General features: G+C 41.3%; 2 protein-coding genes across 17 annotated transcripts in view; one reads left to right on the forward strand and one right to left on the reverse strand.

Annotated features, from left to right (window-relative positions):
- HHLA2 (HHLA2 member of B7 family) overlaps nt 1-12,592 on the forward strand; it is a 159,856-nt gene extending 147,264 nt beyond the window's left edge. For 6 of the 16 annotated variants that reach the window (XM_063806950.1, XM_063806949.1, XM_063806945.1 and 3 more), the window contains one exon: nt 464-1,987. In XM_063806950.1, coding sequence (XP_063663020.1) covers nt 464-484 — 21 coding nt within the window. In that variant the 3' untranslated portion in view covers nt 485-1,987. Of the gene's footprint in view, nt 1-463; nt 1,988-4,706; nt 4,840-10,174 lie in introns of those variants that run through there. The other 10 variants (XR_010155677.1, XR_010155680.1, XR_010155679.1 and 7 more) reach the window with 9 other exon arrangements.
- Nucleotides 4,435-21,651, reverse strand: part of MYH15 (myosin heavy chain 15) — a 135,153-nt gene continuing 117,936 nt past the window's right edge. Inside the window, exons 36-41 of the mRNA XM_054680862.2 lie at nt 17,225-17,350; nt 14,955-15,125; nt 12,165-12,269; nt 7,882-7,977; nt 6,789-6,923; nt 4,435-4,747 (exon numbers count right to left, since the gene is read on the reverse strand). Coding sequence (XP_054536837.1) covers nt 4,733-4,747; nt 6,789-6,923; nt 7,882-7,977; nt 12,165-12,269; nt 14,955-15,125; nt 17,225-17,350 — 648 coding nt within the window. The 3' untranslated portion in view covers nt 4,435-4,732. The remainder of the gene's footprint in view (nt 4,748-6,788; nt 6,924-7,881; nt 7,978-12,164; nt 12,270-14,954; nt 15,126-17,224; nt 17,351-21,651) is intronic.

Raw genomic sequence — 21,651 nt, forward strand, 5'->3', positions numbered from 1 at the left:
TTATTTGTAGAGAAGATCTCCAATGGCATTGTGCATATGAGGGTGAGCCAATGTACTTATTCTTATGATACAAGCATGAAACATGGGACTGTATACAAGTGGAAAGAAACACAACTATAATTCACTTGCAAATTATAGTTTGATTGTATAGTTCCTTTTTACTGCATTCCTTTTAGTATTTATGTGTTCCATTAATCAGAGTATAAATAAGGGCCAGGAGTGTGGTAAACTTGTTTTTTCCACTGTTAAAAACCATGAAACAGCTAGTAGGGAGATTAAAATTAACTGATAAGACTAGACTTATTTTATAATGGTCTCATGGATCTTTAATTTCAGATGCAAGCAATAGACTAAAGCTTTTTGCCGCCCACCCCAAAACACTACTATCATTAAATATTTAAGATATAAATGGTTATTCTGACTTGAACAACAGACATTTAGAGTCTATTTTTCTTGGTTCTAGCCTCTTTCAGGAAAAGTATAGGAAATGAGAGAAGACTGTGACAACTCATGACCTGCATCCTTAATATCCAGTGACTTCATCTCCCCTTTCTTCACCACAATTCCAGGCAATGGCCTGTCGGACCAGACAATTCTACCACTGCAAAGAGTTGTAACCATTTTCTGGTATCACATTTATTTTTCAAGACATATTTTTCAAGACATCATTCACTGACCCACTACCTGCATTGAGTATAAATGCCTGGATGTTAAGGATTCCAATTTAACTTTGAAAAGAACTGTCTCATTCATTTACATTTCTGTTACAGTCAGCCCAGGAGGTTACAGTGAGCTCTCCACTAAGAATCTGGAAGAAATGCATCACTAGGGGTTGATTCCCAATCTGATCAACTGATAATGGGTGAGAGAGCAGGTAAGAGCCAAAGTCACCTTAGTGGAAAGGTTAAAAACCAGAGCCTGGAAACCAAGATGATTGATTTGACAAGGTATTTTAGTCTAGTTTTATATGAACGGTTGTATCAGGGTAACCAACTCGATTTGGGATGAATCTTAGGGCACCAAAGACTAAGACAGTATCTTTAAGATTGCTAGGGAAAAGGGCCCTATGTGTCAGGCCTCTGAGCCCAAGCCAAGCATCGCATCCCCTGTGATTTGCACGTATACATCCAGATGGCCTAAAGTAACTGAAGATCCACAAAAGAAGTAAAAATAGCCTTAACTGATGACATTCCACCATTGTGATTTGTTCCTGCCCCACCCTAACTGATCAATGTACTTTGTAATCTTCCCCACCCTTAAGAAGGTTCTTTGTAATTCTCCCCACCCTTGAGAATGTACTTTGTGAGATCCACCCTGCCCGCAAAACATTGCTCTTAACTTCACCGCCTAACCCAAAACCTATAAGAACTAATGATAATCCATCACCCTTCGCTGACTCTCTTTTTGGACTCAGCCCACCTGCACCCAGGTGAAATAAACAGCTTTATTGCTCACACAAAGCCTGTTCGGTGGTCTCTTCACATGGATGCACATGAAACTATGAACATAAGAATCTCTGAAGTTAGGTTACACTTGACCACACAAGGCTTGCATAGTTGAGTGACTAGCCATGAAGATAATTTGAACAACTCTTCTGGCTCAATTGGCATATTGCTAATCAATCTTCTAATAAATTTAGATTTTCATATAAATTTTTAAGCAAGGGAGAACTCAGCTAACCTAATCTGTTTCCCTTAATTTTAGTCATCAATTTACATAAAAGAAACAGTCTAATGTTAATACTTGTGAACTTGTCACTATAACCAGGCTTTTGTGTGACTTAGTCGATCAAGGTTTCAACTATAAGAGAAAGCAAATTCTGAATTGTGGTGTAACTGCCACCTAGTCCAATTTTATCATCTGACCTCAGTTTCACAATCCTATCCTTGTATGTAGTTAACTCTGTTTTTGCTACAATGTTGTGATGGGTTATCACAAATAGCAAAGTATTAAGAATTCCAGTCAGAATGATAATTATTAAAAAGTCAAACAAACAATAGATGCTGGCAAGGCTGTGGAGAAACGGGAATGCCTTTACACTCTTGGTGGGAATGTAAATTAGTTCAACCATTGTGGAAGACTGTGTGGCGATTCCTCAAGGATCTAGAAACAGAAATACCATTTGAACCAGCAATCCCATTACTGGGTATATACCCAAAGGATTATAAATCAGTCTACTATAAAGACACATGCACACGTATGTTTATTGCACTATTTACAATAGTAAAGACATGGAACCAACCCGAATACCCATCAATGGTAGACTGGATAAAGAAAATGTGATACAAACACCATGGAATACTATGCAGCCATTAAAAGGAATGAGATCATGTCCTTTGCATGGACATGGATGAAGCTGGAAGCCATCATTATCAGCAAACTAACACAGGAACAGAAAACCAAACCACATGTTCTCACTCATAAGTGGGAGCTGAACAATGAGAACACATGGACACAGGGAGGGGAACAACACACACCAGGGCCTGTTGCAAGGTGGGGAGCGGGGGAGGGAACCTAGAGGACGGTTCAATAGGTACAGCAAACCACCATGGCACACATATAGCTATGTAACAAACCTGCATGTTCTGCACGTGTATCCCAGAACTTACTTAAAGTAAACTTTTTTAAAAAAAATAAATATAACTAACTTTTAGATATCTTTTTTAAAAATTCCATTGTGAAGAAAAACTCCATTGAGATAATATTTGTCTACCATCTCTGCTTCCCCCTAGCCTTGGTTCCTTTTTAAAAATTGTGTCCTAGTGAGAGAATATGATACTTAATAACAAAACTGGATGCATCCCCAAGCTGAAGAAGTTTGACTTTACTGAGTATGTGCCTGGGGTGTGGAGAAACAATAGCATCCTGACTTCAGGATTGGTAATATGACAACAACAGCAAATTTCTAAGAAAAGATTTGGGATATAGAGATGTTTCCTGAATATAAACATTGGCTTATTAAAGGATAATTCCAAACTTATTTTTTACTGAAGTAAGTTTTAAAAAAATTACTATTCCAGGAAAAAAAAAACCCTAGAAAAGTTCCATGTTAAATGTTTCACGTTGTTTTCTCATTGCGTTGAGACCGATGGTAAGAAGGAGCGACTGCTTTGGATACAGCCCGACACACATACCTGCTAGTTCACTCTGTGGCTGTGCATCCCTCTCCGCCAACCACAAAACTCAAATTTGGTTCACCTTGCTCAAAATGGTACCCTGATTTTTCAACAGCATCCACTTTGATCTGTCTGAGCCAACCCTGACAATTGCAGTCCTCTTGCCACTAGACTGGTTCAGCATAAGCAGGTAAAGAAATCTGCTCACTAGAGTATGAGGCAAATTATTCCAGAGGTCTGTTTCTGGGAAAGTGTTTCTCCATTTTTAAGAAGAGACAGGTTATCGTATGGGGAGAAAATGCTCAGGACTGCTGAAGTCCTCTTACGGCGACAAGAGATTCTGACAAGAATGAACCTGGGTCCTCTGATACCACTGAGTCCCTGAATTAATCTTCAAGCTACCCATATGAGTCAGGGTTGCATCAGGGAGGCAGAATCAGAGAATGACAGAATAAAGATTTATTATAGAGCTTCAGCCTTACACAATTGTGGGTGCTGGTGGAGAAGTCTAGGCCAGGCTGTTCCCTCTCCATCTGGTTCTGGGCCTGAAGTCACTGTAGGTCGACTGTGAATGCAGCAAGGATGAAGGGAAGTCCATAAGAACAAACAGAACCCATGTCTGTCTCACGGCCTCCACTGCAATGCTGTGTGTGATCTCAGGAAAAGCTGATGCTGATTGCCATGGAGCTGCACACACACCTGGCCAGTACTTTGCAAAGCTGAAGGAGGAGGCTGGCAGGAGCTGGAAGAGCTCTGGGTCCAGGAAGCTGTCTCTGGTCTCTTCTAGCTCCCCTTTTTGGCCTGGAGTCATATTTTCAAGCTGTCACCATGCTTGGGTCTGTACACTGACCTTATGAGCATAAAATAGCTGCTGATCAAATTAATGCAAATTTCTTTATGACCTACTCCAATCCAGAACCATGAGAGAGAGGAATTCCGGGACATGTTCCTCCAGCTGAGCCAAATCGGTACTGCACAAATCCAGCATATCACCTGTCACTGAATGTCTTGTGTGGGGTTACCTCCATGTTTAAAGCATGTACCAGCATATAGCCTACATGTGTGTTGATTAGGAGAGTTTTGCCTACATGTTCAAATTGCCTAACTATGGCTATATTTATATCACAATGCTGAGGAGATCTTATGACTTCCATTCTACCACTGCTGGCTCACAATATACATTCATAGATTTAGGGGTGAATCAAGCCAAAGTTGCCTAACTTTAGTAAAAACCATTCACCAACATGCCCTAGTCCCCATGAAGCGTGATTGGTCTAAGGACATCTTCTATGAGTCCTACCCATTAAGAGGAAATATGGACAAAGTATCAAGTATTTATTCATTTTTTAAACATCAGAATTGAAAAGGTTCTTCCATTTATTTAATCTGTCATGTGAAGCATTAGAAGGTAGTTTACTTGCATTTGAGGATCAAAAAATCCCCATTAACTGTGGAAGCAATGATATTCCCTTTATTTTTCTAATTGCCTTGTTTATATGGTGTGAAAAGCAATTTAAACATGTTTTAAAAAATGTTTCCATGCAACCTAAGTTTTGGCCATGAAACAGCACCTTCCTTGTACTTCTCCAGCTGTTGTCCTTTCAAAGCAGGGGATGCTATTCTTCTTGAACCTGAAAAACAGAATGTCAGTGTGTTCTGTGAATTTCCTGTGATTTTCACCAGTGGAACACATGCCCAGAACCAAGCTGAGTACTTTCCAGAGGTAAGCAGGCCTTAGCCAACTCTTCATTAACTTCAAAGGGAGGCAGGGAATTGAGGCAATTATCTGCATTATAGAAAGCAGACCCTGGTAATTCACCCCAAGGGCATGCTCGGTCACTCTCAATTTTCTGCCTGCCTTGTCTTGCCAATGAAGGCAGCACCCCCCTTTGCCAACCCCATAAGGAGAAAGATTCTGCAGCCACATCACCAGTTTGCTCCCCAGCCCTGACACAGAATTCTATCAGCAAACCTCTTCCTTGTGCATATGACAGTTGAGGATTTTTTGGCTTTTCTTCTGTGAAGGGGAAACAATTAGTCATTGCACTGCCAAGGAAGGTTTTCCTATTCCTCTCTGGCCTCTCAAAAGCAATTTCTACTTCACTCACTCTGTTCTTTGTTGAAAATAACTGTGACAAAGTCGAATGCATGGCATCTGTTTTGAAGGCCCTTCAACCTCCTGCAGCTGAATGCAATTGCAGCACATGGGAAGCACCTCCCTAAACAAGTCATTACATGGGGTTGCTGGTGGGCTCTGCAGAGAAGACCCTAAATCCAGTGCCACAACACTTCTCAAATTGAGGCCAAAGTTCAAACCACTTAATTGCCCCTCTCGCATAGGACTTATCCTTGAGGCAGCTATTCAGGCATCAGTAAAAAATTTCTGGGGTCTCTCAATGATTCATATTTCTTATATTTAGATCTAAGTATATTCACTATAACCAACTCTTAGGCTCTCCTTCAAAAGAGATGCTTTTGACCTCCCTTAAGGTAGTATTTATGCATATTATTGGCAACCCTATCAACTTACCTTGCAGGGTTACTAGTAATTCAGTTAGGGCCTGGATTCATTTGTATAAAATAATCAGGAGTCTATGGAACAAAGATGATTTTAAAAAGCACAGATGGATCGGCTCAAAATTTGGAGTGAACTCTTTCCATAGTAGACACATGTGTGACTTTGTACCATGTCAATATGGAGTCCAAGAGGGAAGATGTTTAAGATTGAGGCAGTGAAGGAAAACAAATGCAAGAGTCTTGCTTTGTAGTTCTCTGCTTTATATTCCTGATTCTGCCCGAAAACACAGAGAAAGAGGGCTAGTGATGCACCACGTTTAAAATAATAATAATAATAATAATAATGAAATGATGGTGCCTATCTATGCCAGAAGCTATGCTCAGTGATTTCAGGCAATCTATTAGCTAATACCACATTATCCAATCTCCTTTGATTCCTTTCGCCTAAAGCCAGACCTCGTTTAAAAACTGTGTGTTCCTGGGAAAATTTCAACAAGGAAGCCAAGACTACCTGACCCTACCAAACATTTAGTACATTGTTCTTTGTCACTCTACCAGTAAAATCAGGGCAATGGCCTCTACCATTAGATTAGAAGAGCCATTTCGTGGACCAAAGAGATATAGAAAGATCCTTTCTCTGTGTTTTTGGGCAGAATCAGGAATATAAAGCAGAGAACTACAAAGCAAGACTCTTGTATTTGTTTTCCTTCACTGCCTCAATTTTAAACATCTTCCCTCTTGGACTCCAAATTGATATGGTACAAAGTCACGTATGTGTCTACTGTGTAAAGAGTTCACTCCGAATTTTGAGCCGATCCATCTGTGCTTTTTAAAATCAACTTTGTTCCATGGACTCCTGACTACTTTACACAAATGAATCCAGGCCCTAATTCTTAGATCCTGCAAGTTAACATGGAAGTAAGCATTTGAAAAGTATAAATACAATGTGCATGTCACTCAAATGCTTAGCATTTCATCTACCAGGACAAGTATAATTTAGCAAACATGGGAAGATTTTATTGGAACCCTTTGTTCTTATCTTTTAAAAGCTTTTAAGGAGAAAAACAAATTTCTTGTTATACTGGTCCATGCAATGACATCAGCCCTAAACAAACATGATTGAAGAGTTAGAACAGAGTTGAATATCTGCCATACCTTTTTCCCAAACTCTCTTGCTTTAATTTTGAGTTTATTGACTTGAGATTCTGCCACCTCTGCCCTTTCCTTCACTTCATTCAACTCATGTTGCTGTTTCTTATACTTGGAAAGGTATTGATTGGCTTGTGTTTCCTATAAAAATAAAAATAAAAAAAAGAAATCTCCATGCCTATATAGTCAGGTGTTTTTTTTTTTTCTGCTCTGACATGAGAAAGTTGAATAATGTGAAAAGAATCTAAACTTCTGAGTATTGAATGGGATATCATATTTTGGTATGATATATTAGGATTCAGACTTTCTAGCAGGTATAAGATCCATTTTTTAAAAACTTTTGTTCCCTGGAAATTCAGAACCTAGTTGGCACTTTTCATCAACTGGATGCAGTAAAGCTCTCACAGACTGAAAATGTGCTAGAATAACCACAGTTGTCTATTTTGTCATGAGTTTAACATCCTATTCTACCCCTGGGTAGAGGGGGCTTGTCTTTAAAATTATATGGGTCAACAGGTAATTATTAGACCTTGGGCTAGAACAGGTAGTGTTTTAGGCCAAATCATTGAAATAATCAAAACCCCTCAAGAGTTAATATTACGGATAAATCAATATATATGACACTTATCAATTACATTCCCTGTAGTTATAGATACTGACCCAGGGATGGCAAGTACATTTCAATTTATGGTGGTTTTGTCCACAACCATATCCAGGATCATCAAGAACAAATACTGTGAACCATGTTTATGTTTACCCAAGGTTTTGGGATGAGGGAGGCCCCAGGGTGACTACCTTGCCCAAGACTGGCCTTCCCTACGTGACACTCTGCTTTTACCTATCTCATTTCTTGTTGTGTACCTGTTTGGGTGCAACCACAAAGGTAAAGGAGAGAGCTCTGGCTTCCTGGAGGGAAAAGCCACACACATTTTTGCCATGGCTGAGAATTCTAACTTGAGAAAAAAAACTGAGAATGAGCAGACTCTAAGCTGAGCAGGCCCTCTCTGACAAGCTGCTTGCTGAGCTCAGGGTCACAGATCTCCCTTAATCAAAACAACACTGGGAAATCCATGAGGCTGAAACTTCCCCAGGCACTCACCGCCACCTCAACTTGCTGCTTGTAATTTTGCACTTTTAGCTGAAGTTTATCCATCTGAGTTTGCATCCTGCTCAGATTCTTCTTGTCTTCCTCTGCCTGCAATACATAGGCATGTATGGGAAGGTGATTCAGAGGATCCAGCAGTCTATGTTGGGGTAGTCTCATGTGGGGAAATAAGGATTAGGGAACTTTATTAAACATCATCTCAGAGTTGTGATTTTAACAATGGGTTTAACTCACCCAAGTTCCAAGAAATTGATAAATAGAACTGTCAGTACTAACAGTCATTTGTCCTGATCCACCAACCTTTGCTGAAATGGGAGTTAAACCCATTAGGTTCAGTTTGGGTCTTCAGTCTTTCCAGCTCAACCAAGCTATATCTGCCTGAAGCTATATCTGTATACTTAAAATTAGTAGTGAATTATCTACTGTTATATTTTACTTTAAGGTGGTGGTAGTGGGGGTGCATTCAGATGACGAAAACAGCAATAGCTTTAGCTATAGCTAAATAAAAAGCTGTATCTTTATTTAGCAGGAATGAAGTGCATTATTATAAAAGCCACATATGCAAAACTGAAAACCAATTGCTCCCCAATCAAAACAACTATTCCTTTGAACTTTCTAATTGACTCTTGGTTTTGAGTAATAGAACTATAGAAAAGATAAATTTTCTGGAATTCTGATGCGGAGATAGCAGGGAAGATTCTACAAGCTGTGGGGACCATGGTGTGCCCATTCTCATTGCCTCAATTACAATCCAGCCTCGGGCTGAAGAAAGGAAATCTGGTGGGATAATGTTTCTCAACTGTGCTCTGCAGAGCCTTTGGTATTCCAGAGAGAGAGGAGGCTAGAGGCAGGCAGGTAGATAGGGGTCTGCCTGCCCCCTCTTTCCTCATGCCCCTTTAACTGGAATATTTCCACATTGGAGCTATTGTACTTTTCAAAGGAAGAAAATATCTCAATTTGCTCAGGGTTGAGAAGCTGATTTAATCAAGAAAGATCTACTACTGCTTAAAATTGCTTTCTGGCTCCATTTGACCTATTCCATCAAGTATGAACTTTTTTGGCAGCTTTAATGTTCCCCCTACTTACCTTCCATTCCCCCCACCACCACGAACCCACTCTAACCAGGTCACATTCTCCTGTTTCCCCAGAGCTCCCCTGCTTACTCTGTCCTCCTTAGGTTTAGCCAAGCTATTCTCATCATCTGGAATGCTCCCCCGCCACACACACCACCACCTTAAAGTACCATGTAAAAGTAGATATTAATAATTACTAATTTTAACCATCAGGAGGCAGGGATGAATATATATGAAAGAACCTAGTTGGGGAACTGAGACAAGTCTGGTTCAAATAAAATCCCTTCTTTGTTTTTATCTGCCTATCCCTCAACTTGTCAGGTTTATAAAATTCAAAAGACTCATAGCATTATGTGCTTATAGTAAATTATAAAATCAACACAGGTTTAATTGCTAATAATCAGTTTACTGAGAAGAGAGTAAACTGGTCATAAAGGAGGCCACACAGAAGAAAACTGAAAAAAGCTAGAAGTGGTTGCTGATGTTACTGATGTCCCTCCCACATGGGAAGGCAAAGCCATTGATGTTAGGCCTAGGTTCCCATCTCAGCTCTAGGGCATTGAGTAACTGGTGACCATGACTATGCACGTCCTAGATTTCCTATCCAGAAAAGAACTTGACATTCAGCGGTGAGAAGTGCAGTTACCTGATAACCTCCAACTGCAGTGCCTTTGGGACCTGCCACAGCATTAGCATTGAGGCCACACACTTCCCAGGCAGCCCCCCGGCAATAGCTGGGCATAGTGAAGTCACTAGTGTCTGGCCATTTCTGCCCAACATGGGAGTCCTTTCTGGGCAATCTTTGTGCTGGAGACTTGCCCAGAGCTGCACTACAGTCTGACGCTCTTCCCTTCTCCTCTTCCTCCCTCAGCCTCTCCCTTCACGTCTCTGCCCCATCCTGCTTGCTTGCATCTTCATCCTTCATAGATGTTACTTCTAATAGATCTCTTGTACATCTAACTCTATCCTGGCATTTGGTTCCTAGAGAACCCTCTCAACACAGCAACTTAACCAAATTGTATTTCCTTATCCCTAAAAATGATACTACATTCTTGACTAGATGTGTAAAGATTAAATAATATCTATACAGATTCCTGGATGTAGGAGGCAGTTGATGGTAGAACCGAGTAGATGGGTGGAGAGTGAGGGGCAGAGGAACTATCTTGACCTTCTATAGCAGTTACAAGTACCTAATCTTATGTTCTGCTTTATAGCACATTTTTCTAGGTGCTGGAGAGAGAAAATAGGACAAGTTTCCAAATGCTAAGGGGATATAAAGGAGAGGATAAATGCAGCATGGGGACCAGCCATAGAACTGTCATGGAGTGGGACAACACTTGACTCCTTTCCAGTAGCAGAATCTTCCCAGAGGACTTTTCCTAAGAAAATGATATTTGTGTCCCTTTCAAAATGACATTTTTAATTGCACCTAGGAATGGGCTATCAACAAACACCCTGCCTCCTTGTCCTGGTGGTTATTTTGATGATTGAGATGACTCAGCGTTAACCTTGAACATTTCAAAACCAAGTACCAGGAAATGTGGAGTGTCCTCTAATGTCTTTTTAAACTTACAGGGTCTAGCCTAATGATATTAGCTGATTTGATGGCAGAAAATAGGCCTATCTAAGCATTCTGCAGACACTTGGAAGAAATTAATAAATGTACCTCATTCTAGTACATGAGAAACACTAGGATTATTACAATGAAGAAACAAAGGTAAGACACAATAGAACAAGAATGCATTCCTTGGGACAATGAAAACCAAAAAAATATATAACTTTGGTTTTTTGTTCTATAATGAAGTTGTTTACAGAATAAAACAATAAGAAGAATCAATGGGAAAATAAAAAGGAAAATCCAGACATTAAAGCAGCATTTCATGCCATCAACATGGGTGGCTTCTCCACCTTCCTCAAAGTAGAATAGCAAACTTTTAAGTTCCCAAGGTGTTTACCTACTTAGCCACACATACCATGGGCCCACTTCTCAGTGGCTTTGATATACCTAGCATGGTCTAAAGAAGTGTCAGACTAACTCATCTTACAAAAGGAACCGCTTAATAATAAAAGAGCTGTGCAAGTAGCTTGTTTCATCTTAATTAGCCCAAGATGATGCTTCTGAAGTGCTGTGCTTTCTTATCTATCCTTCCTGCTGCAAGGGAAGAAGACTTTGACATCTTTAACAACTCAGCCTCAGGAACCAGAATCAGGACTAGCAGATCTTGCATTGGCATTGTCAAAGAAGCTGTAAAAATGGGTGCCTAAAATGAATTTGCCTTTGTATTGGAATAAGCTATCATGTGCAATGTGAGAGGGCTGGGATAAGCTATCATGTGCAGTGTGAGATAGCTTACTGTCCAGTGTGAGATAGCTGGAACAAGCTATCATGTGCAGTGTGAGAGGGCTGGAAAGTGACTTTTAGCATCTGTGTTCAACAGTGGAAATCACACATCTACTGTGTGATAGGAGGATGCCAGACCCTAGAGGGGAGAAAAATACAGTGCCTCTGCCATCAGAGAATCTATGTTGACTGCATTAGAAAGAAAAGGGAAGCAATGGTTGAAAGTGAAAATGTAGATGATGATATTTTTACTTTAGAAATGCATTAGTCACTTGTAAGAAGTCTGCCCACCTCTTTTCAATTATTGCTTGAGACCAATGTTAGTCAACAGGTTAGATTCAGAAAGCTTCAGAGGTCTCTCTTTAGTATTTTGTTTCCACCTGGCACCAGCAACAGTGTCCTCAGTGGCCTTGAGGGTTTGTGCAACCAGAAAATAGGAGTGGAAATGCCCCCCGCTGCAATTGAGTCAGCATCCCATGTAACCTGCCAGCTGGGTAGCCACCCCGAGCCTCTGCCATTAACTTCATTTACACATTGTTCTCACTCAGCCACTCACAGGAAGGCATCTTTATGAAAGCACTGCAAACACTATGTGTGAAAAAATCCAGATGGTATAAATAGCTTTTCACTTCTAATTGCAACTTGCCGCTCACATTTTGTTTCCTGAGAGCTCTGAAAAGAGACGGATCCAAACCACTAATAGCACAGGAGTTCTGGGAGGGTGAGTCAGTGTCTACTGCTGAAGGAGAACAAAGATGAAGGGAGAACGGCAGGAGTCCCAGAAGGCCATTTCAGGCTTGAAGGAGTACTTTTCTGCAGGGTAGCGCCCAGCCAGACAAACAGGGAATGGTTTCCTGGAGTACCTGATAGGTCAGCTCTTTGATGCATCGCTCAAGTCTGCGGGCTCCCCTCTGGGCCTCTGCACTGCGACGGATTTCACCCTCCAGTTCACCTTCCAGTTCACGAACCTGCAACCAAAACGTGACCTCAGACCAGACGCTGCCAGCAAGGCTGGCATTCTATTTGCTGATTGGCACAATCATTTGAAAGACAGCAAAGTGTCAAGGGAACATGCACACACTGTTTTTGGTGCTTAAACAGGACAGTGTCTCTGGGAAAACTCTCTCGCCAAAAGTAAGATCTTTTATGGATTCATAAAAGAACTGTTTAGACTGAAATATGTGAAAGGCTAATTCACACAGATATGAGAAGCTTTTTTCTTGAATTACAAAACCACACCCAAAGTGTATGTATGAATGTATATGTAAGTATAGAGAGTAAGCAATGTGTAGCCCATTTGAGGATTTGGTCAACATACTACCTAATCTTAAGCTGCTTTCCCTATGTTCAGCTCTGACTCTCTAAAGAAATCAGATGCTGAGTTTATGTCACATGTATGTCACCCACAACCCTCCAGTCCTGCTTGAACTGCCTGCAGCCTTATAGAGTTACACAAATGAGCTTAACATTCATTCAACGCAGGTGCCTGCTACATACCACACCCCAGTGCTAGGAATACAGCAGTGAACAAAACAAACAAAAATCTCTTCCCTGAATTAGCATACGTTCTAATGAGGGGAAGCAGACAGACAAAACAAAGTAAAATGTAGGCTATGTTGATGGAGATAAGTGCCATAGAGAGAAATAAGGCAGGAGAGGGAGTAGGGAGTTGATGTTGGCTGCTCCCCCTGCCTAGGGGGCTCTTACCCAGATATCCTCTTTTCCTGCCTTCTCCTTGACGCCAATGCCACCTTCTCCAAGGGGCCTTCTTGAGGACGGGAAGGCCAGTGCCCTGAGGCAAGAATGTGCCTAGCACATCTGACCCCACCTCTTACTCCCCACTGGAGCCATTCTTCCCTCCTGTACCTCCTCAGAGAGGTGCAACGTGAAGGGAGGGGAGCAAGTGTGAGACTTCCTTGTGGATGAAGCCCATTTAAAGCAATCTTCTGACACCTGCCATATAGGAACCTGACACACAGTTCTGTCTGTCGGGATGTGAGCTCTTACAGGCTCCTCTACTTTTTTTTAAGCACTCCTTAAGAATTTTGGGGGGGGATTAAAGTGATTAAAACACCTTGGGGAAAAACTGCTCTACTAAAGCAAATCCTAGACATTATGTAATTCCACCTGTAAATACTATTGGATATCATTCTAATAGGTAATGATGGTATCATGGTTGTGTCTTTAAGAATATTAACCTTAATTCCTTAGTATTATCTGATATTAAGGAGTTCATTGCTGGTCGTTGCTACTGAGTTATCACTGGTTCTAGGCCATAATAGTGAACAAACAGCAATTGAAAATAAAACCTGGCAATCTTAAAACTGAATTGGAAAAACCAGTTTCATGTATTTTTTAGGGGAAAAATGCATACTTTTAAATTTTATACCTATATGCCGTTTCTCTTATACCAAAAATCTTGGTTCTTATATATGTCATTGGATAAACTTACTGCTAATAGCAATTAAATGTTGGTATTTTGAAGTTATAAATGCATGGTTTTTGCCATTCTTTTGTTATTTTGTCCTTATATTGAGGGATGTATGGACAAAACATTATGTTTAAAAGTCACTGAGAATAATTCTTACTTGTGTATGTTTAATGCCCCCAATTTAATATATCATTAACTTCATTTGCTTCCATTGGTGTTAAAATTTTAGAGACTGCTGAGTTTTTTTCTTTGACTTAAACTTATTTTTTTAATTATAAAGTATGCAAATGATTTATATGATTTTCCAATCAAAACAACTAAACAAGGTACATGAGGAGGGTCCAACTGTCATCTCTGTGTTATTCTCTCATAGATAGCCATTTTTATTTTTCTGATTTATCCTGTTACCATTTCATTTTGAAAATATAAGCAAATGTGTACACCTTCATATTCTCCCACTTTCTTGAACAAAAGGGTATATACGCTTTCCACATTGCCCTCACTGTATGACTGTATGGAGGTACCCGAAATGGACATGGGTATTCCATTGTATGGATATACCATAAACATGCAAAGGTGATACCTTATTTTTTAGAGGCCCTTTTGAACAATTGAATCCTAGTTGAATATTCTTTCCATTCTTGTAGCATTTATCATATGCCTTGTCTGTAGTCATTAAAATTGATTCAATAATTTTACAAATCTTATTTTCAAGATGCTATTACTCATTTTTAAGCTCCCTGAAGGCAGATACCACATCATTTCTGTCAGTCCCTACTGTATCTTCTCTAAGTCTTTCTTGATCATTGATTTAGTTGTTTTCTCTCTCCTTTCTCTGGCTGTCAGAAAATGGGCATTCTCTGCAGAGGAATTAATGGGAGAAAAGGCACAGAAACAAGACTGCCAGGGGTGTGTTTGGAAACACCAGGTAGCCTTGGAGTGAGAGCCTGGAGCTGGTGAGGTGAGCAAGAAGGGCTGCAATGTTAGTTAGCAAGAGGGAAGCAGATTTCATCCAGTCCAAGGAAAGTCCTATGTGCTCACCCAAAGTCAAGCAAAGAATGAATGCATATATTGAGATCTGACACTCTTAAATATCTGAAAGTGCTAAAAGCAAAAGTGATAAAGGGTATGTGTGTTGGGGGGCAGATCTAGTGTCACATTCCAGGACAAAGAGGTCTTGAATTGGGGACTGTCAAGCCCTCATGATTACCCAGACTCCTACCCTGGATTCTAGTTTCTGGATTTGCTTTCTACTCCCCATCAGGGCCATCTGTTCAGCTTCAGCCAGCCTTTTCTGTAAGTCTGTAATTGTCTGCTCCATATTTTCTCTTGTCCTTTCCAAGTGGGCAATGGTATCTTGCTTCTTCTTCAGTTCTTCTGACAAGTTTGCTGCCTAGGGGGTTAAAAAAAGGGACTGAGCTAGTTCAGCAGTCAATCGATCTTAACATTTTTACCCATGATCTTTAGTTCCTGGTCTGACTGGCTGCCATGCCTTGCCTCTATGTATGTGATCTCTTCCCATTATAATCTCCCTAACCACTACCACCCTCGAGTTTGTTAACAGTAAGGCAATAGAGACAGCAGTAGCTACAGGAGAGAACAGAGTAAGGAGTGGTGGAAACAGACTAAAGATGAAGAACCATATGAACATTATTATGCAACACCTGTATTAAAAGAAAGATGACCAACTGAAGCAATGGCTTTTAATTGAATAAAGCACTGGGATGATTGATTATTGAATAAAGTAACCGGTGTCACATTAATGCACCAGGAAAGATATGGAGAAGTGCCTACAAAAATCTTTTCACATCTCACTTCTATAATTCTGTGATTCACTACACAAACAAGTTTGGCTCCAGGAATTTGGCAGTAACAGATGCTCTCACTGCCAATAATCTGGCATGAAAAAGGTTAATTGTGAAGCCTGCTCTTGGCTTTGGCTATGTGTACAAGGGCTTGGTGTCTCAATGCAATCATTAAGAACTGTTTTGAGAATCTCTAGGTACATTTAATGTAAGAACATGGCCCTCACAGCCCAAGCTTTTCTGTCTATCAGGTTACCAACCATCTGCAGAATTTAAGTGTGAGACTTCTATGCAGATGGTGAGGGCAAAGAATGAATTACATTCTGTGATGTGGGGTTGGGACTCAGAGCTAAACTGTGGGAGGCTTGGAGGCTGGGGTCAGAGATGAGTTCACTTTTCAACACTGTCAAGAAAATCTTATCAAGGCAAGATTAAGCAGAGAGCATCTTCATAATATATGATTGCGTATGTTTATCAAACAGGAGCAGCTATTTTTATTCCTTTCTACCTGTGTGGATTTTCATAAATGTTACACATATCTGTTCCCTTGGCCATCAAACATCTTCAAGATTTCACACACCTCGTTTTCCTCAGAGATCAGAATACCTGCCTTGATACAAAAGGGATGAGTGATAGGCATGGTTGCCCATTCTTAGAGGGGGCTGGATTCTACAATGATTAGGTGGTTGGGATTTGGTGCAATGGTTTTGTTTAGTTCCCCAAGTATTAAATAACTTGAGCAAATATGGATACAAGCTCTTCACCTCCTTTGAATTTTAAAGTGACTAATGTAAAATATAATCAAATGTCCTGTCTCCTAGTTTAGCGGGGGAATCTGCTTCCCTTCATGTGGGAGGATCAGGGCTGTTGCATGTGGTTGTGCATTTGATGGGCTGCACAAAAGCTCTTGATGGAGAAGGGGTGAGCAGAGACAGAAACCAACCCCAAGCCCCACTCTGCAAGCTCTGGGACCTTCAAAGCTGAATCTGCCACACACAAACCTCCCCCTCCACTAACATATTTTTCCCAGTGGTACCTTCCGCTAACCATGCCCTCTGAGAGAAGTGCTGCATCTGCCCACAGGGGGTGCCCAGAGGGTGGCCTTTTTTCAGTCCCTATGAAGGTGCGCCAAAGCTGGCAGCCAACTCTGAGCTCAACATCATTTAGGAAAATCACTGCCATCATCAACTGGAAAATAAAGAAAGTACAGCAGCCCTGAAACCCTTTTTTACCAACCTGATTTTGCTCTTCAAGCAGTAGTACAGGTTGTAAAAACAATAAGTGAATTAAACATTCTTTCCAAATCATCATCATAAAACTGTTATAGACCCTTGGAGAAAGAGCTTTTTGTAAGGAAACACAGAAAGAATTGTTTCTAGACACTAGATGTATTGATTCACAAATGAAAAGTGGCTTAACCAAAACAAAAGAAGACTCCTGCTTTTATAAGGTTTTGCTTATAGCAATTCAACTGCTCCTTTTCATCACCAGGGTATGTTGGTGGGAGGAGCTAATTGGCCTAATTTTTCAAGATGAGAACAGGGAGGCAGAGAGGTCAGACTAACCTCCTCTTGGCTGTATGGGAAATCAATGGAATACTTTTTGGCTGCAGATGTGCCCCTGCCCCTTGGCCACTGCGCCAGTGAACTCTAGGAGACAGGATTGAGTACGTGGTCAAGGGACCCACCTCAATGGCTGCCTTCTTGGCCTTCTCTTCTGCATTTTGACACTCCTGCACCACCTCTTCAGCTTCTTTCTGCATCCGGGCAACATCAGCCTCCAGTTTCTTCTTCTGGCTGAGGAGGCTTGTGTTCTAAAGAAAAGCAGCATTCCTATTAGGCAAGTAAAAACCAGCAATGCAAATGCAAGCTGGTCTGTTCAGGACATGCAATGGGAGTCAGCTCTGGCCAGAAGCAAATTTTATTATAGTGAGCCATAGTCCCTTAAGCAATGCTCCCAATCCTGAAAGGCTTTTGCCATCAAACTTGAATGGAAGGGATTTCACCCATTAGAAGTTCAAGACTAAAGAGATGGCAGCCTGAATCAGAAGGGAAGAAGGGTATCTAGATAACCTACAAGCCCCAAATGTGTTTGGTTTTCAATGGGTTGAGGAAATGTTTCTCTGCCATTTGCTTTTGGATGTGGTAGAAACAAGTGTTCTAGAGCAGAAGTTGGGGTCAGTTGCAGACATCTGAGGAGCAGAGGTTGGGGAATAAAAATTGTAACTCCAAGTATGCTGCTCCAGAAACAAAAAAAATCATTCCTCTTCTTTTTCTACTTCCCTTCCTATCTTACTTTACAGTGAGGAGGTGGGGAAAGTAGTTCAGAATAAGCCTCCTCCTCCAGCCCTTAGGTACCCTCATTACCACGGAGGATTCTTTGTGTTCTGTGGTTGGTGCTGCCCTAATTCTTTCCTTCCTGAGTTGTGACACTAGAGGCCAAATATCCTTTTGCTGCTATTTGGTCTGTGTTTGAAGCCCAGCTTTTCTGAGGGTGTGAAAACTCACAGTGTATATAAAAGGCATAGGCTTTCTATTTTTTTATTTCTCCTTTCACTTTATCCGTTTCACATTCACTTGCCTCTGGCTAGTGCCTTTCTCAGTAGCAGGATGAAGACTTGGAAATAGAAGGATACTCCAGGCCAGGTGTGGTGGCCCATGCCTGTAATCCCAGCACTTTGGGAGGCTGAGGGGGGTGAATCTCCTGAGCTCAGGAGTTTGAGACCAGCCTGGGCAACATGGTGAAACCCCGTCTCTACCAAAACTTTTACCAAAAATAGCTGGGTGTGGTGGCATACAGCTGTGGTCCCAGTTATTCGGGAGGCTGAGGTGAGAGGATTGCTTGAGCCTGGGAGGTGGAGGTTGCAGTGAACCGAGATTGCACCATCGCACTCCAACCTGAGTGACAGAGTGAGACTCCATCTCAAAAAAGAAAAATAAAAAATAGAATGATATTCCAGCATCACTGGTTCTATCTACCCCATTTCTCTATGGCATGAAGCATCTTTATCGAGACTGCCATCTTTTGTCCTTATGGAAAGCCAGGCCCTGTATACCTCCTAGATTTCCACTGCCATGGCCTGAGAGATGGGGTGGAAATAAGTTGTATTTTCCTGAAGTGTTTTTTGGATGCTCACAGCACAGACTCCATAGAAACTATTTCTTTGTAGAAGAAGGTATAAGTACAAATACTAATTTGTTTGTACATAGAATCCTTTAAAATTTGCTAGGGAGACAAGGGTTTAAATCTTTGCAAACTGAATTACTCTCTAATTTGTTTTTTTTTTTTTCTTTCTTTTTTTTTTTTTTAGGAGAAAGGGAGTTAGGAAGTGCTTTGCAGAAAGGTAATCTAGATTGTCACAGCTCAAGTTTGAAAAAGACACTTGTAATCAGTCAAAGATAAGTTTAGCCTCAAATGTTAGTCCTAGGCTGGAGATCTGGAAATGCAGGAGGTAGCTAAGAAGGCTCCCTAAAAGGTTCAGTATATTTTGCTTGATAATGTTCTAGTAACTGCAAGGTGCCCCAGCATGGTTTAGGTTGGGGAGAGGTCCTTGTGAATAATATCACCTAGACCAGTGCTGGTCAAAGGGTAGTCTTTCTATGAGCAGTAGCACCTGAGAACATGTTCACTTTCTAGGTCCCATTGCAGAGCTTCTGATTTAGTGGATCTGGGGTGAGATCTGAGAATTTACATTTTTGTGTTAGGGATTCTTATATGTACACATCAAGTTTCAGAAACTCTGCCCTAGAGACCAGGTCTCCTCTACCTAATTTTCTTCTTCCCCAAATCCTCTCCTCTCTATGCATGCTTTTTCTCTAGCTGATCCTCATCTCTCTCTAGGCTAGTGATTTTGCATCATATTGGATCCCACTGGTGCATTATCATGTATGATATGCATGGCAAATGATTTGTTACCAACAGCAATTAAGTACTATAGACCAGCGGTCCCCAACCCTTTTGGTTTCATGGAAGAAAATTTTTCCATAGACCAGGTAGCGGGGTTGGGGGGGAGACGGTTTGGGGATGAAACTGTTCCACCTCAGATTATGAGGCATTAGATTCTCCTAAGGAGCATGCAACCTACATCTCTCACATGAGCAGTTCGCAAGAGCATTTGCACTCCTATGAGAATCTAGTGCTGCTGCTGATCTGACAGGAGGCAAAGCTCTCTCCCCTGCAGCTCACCTCCTGCTGTGCAGCCCAGTTCCTAATAGGCCCCAGACCTGTACTGGTCTGTGGCCCAGGGATTGGGAAACCTTGCTCTAGACAGTGGATGAGTTACTTTTTAAAAAAAAGTCTGTAGTCTATTTTATAAGAATCCAACTCATTGTATTTAAACTTTCTTGAAGGAGAAAAAAAAATGTTTGAGTTAGCCTGTTGGGAATTACCTAAAACCTACAGACTATTTGTTCTATACCACATGGTACCCAGATGGGATTGTGTCATACACATGGACACAAAAGTCAAACTGTAGGCACAAACTAATTACAACATCTTTCAACAGGCACATTTCTGGTTTATACTTTCTTTTATCCAGTATTTTTCAGTAGGGGGAATATTGGCATTCTGGAAGGGGCAGTTCCTTGGGATTATCCTTCACCTTGAAGGAGTTTTGGTATCTCTGGACCCTACTCACTAAATGCCAGTGGTATTTCCCAGTCACTGTGGCAACCAAAATGATCCCACAGATGTTTCTAAATGCCCCAGAGTGTAGCAGTTCTGCCCCTAGGTGCTTTAATCTGTCCTTCACAATAATCACCACAGTAAAACTTCCTAAAATGCAAATCTGATAACTTCACTCTTAGCTACTCAAAATTCTTCAGTGGATCTCCATGAGCTGCAAGATAAAATTCAAACTCCATCACTCTCAGGCTCAGGGTCACTGGTGACCTGGCCCCACCTATCTCAGCATGATTTCTGATCCTTCTGGCTATCCACCCAATACTCTACCATGTGAATTTCCCTTAGAATCCTAAACTCCTTCCCCCCGCCCCCATGTCTCTGCCCTTTACTTTCCTCTCTACCTGGCTGGCTTCTTACATGTCCTTCATGACTCAGAAGAAGCATACTGTGCATCTACCTAACTCTTGGATTGTCAAAGAAGGCTTTCTGTAGGGGTGTGCTTGCTATATCATTATACTCTTAGCAGTAATTGCTTAGTTCAATCTTCATTTTTTTAGGACAGTGGAGACATTCTGTGTCTATACCATCCATACCAGTCCAGGTTATGGTGGGGGTGCCCTATAAACACTTATCACACAACCCATTTACTATAGATGTTTGTCCTAGAAACTACGGCTTCTTCTGATTCTAGGATAAGGAGAAGGATCTAAGAATTCTTGCTTCATGTCACTTACATAACCTTCCATTAGAAGCCAGAGTCCAGACGGTGTATCATATTTGTCAGCAGCCACTCAGAATTGTTAGGGCTTTCCTGGCTCCAAGACAGGAGCATTGTTTTTATCCTGGGATGCTGGGGAAGCACATGGCTTAGAGAGAGCAGGAGAACCAGGAGCAGGAGTGGTTCTGGAACATTAGGGAATGTTCATCCCTCCCTCCCCAGCATCCTGGCTGTGGATGCCCTGACAATCCATTCTTCTGGCATAAGGCTTATTGTTATGGGTTGAATTTTGTCTCATACACACACAAAAAGATAGGTTGAAGTCCTAACCCCTTATTTATCAGAATGTGACCTTATTTGGAAATAGGGTCTTATTTTGTTTAAAAGGAAGCTGGAAAAAAGGGAGGTAGGGGGTAAATGAGTTAAAATGAGGCCATTAGGGTGGACCTTAATCAAATATGACTGGTACCCCTATAAAAAGTGGCAATTTGGACAGCAACAGACCCTTGCAGCGGGAAGATGCTGTGAAGACACAGGGAGAACACCATGTGAAGGCGGAAGGTTAGAGTGATGCATCCATAAGCCAAGGAATGGCAAAGATTGCCAGTAAGCCACCAGAAACTAGGAAGGGGCAAGGAAGGATTTCCCTACAGGTTTCAGAGGGAGCATGGCCCAGCTGACACTTTGATTGCAGGCTTCCAACCTCCAGGAATGCGAGAAAATAAACTTCCGTTGCTTTACGCCACCCTGTTTGTGGTACTTTGTTATGGCGG

The sequence above is a fragment of the Pan troglodytes genome, chromosome 2 (genome assembly GCF_028858775.2).
Source record: "Pan troglodytes isolate AG18354 chromosome 2, NHGRI_mPanTro3-v2.0_pri, whole genome shotgun sequence".
NCBI lineage: Eukaryota > Metazoa > Chordata > Mammalia > Primates > Hominidae > Pan > Pan troglodytes.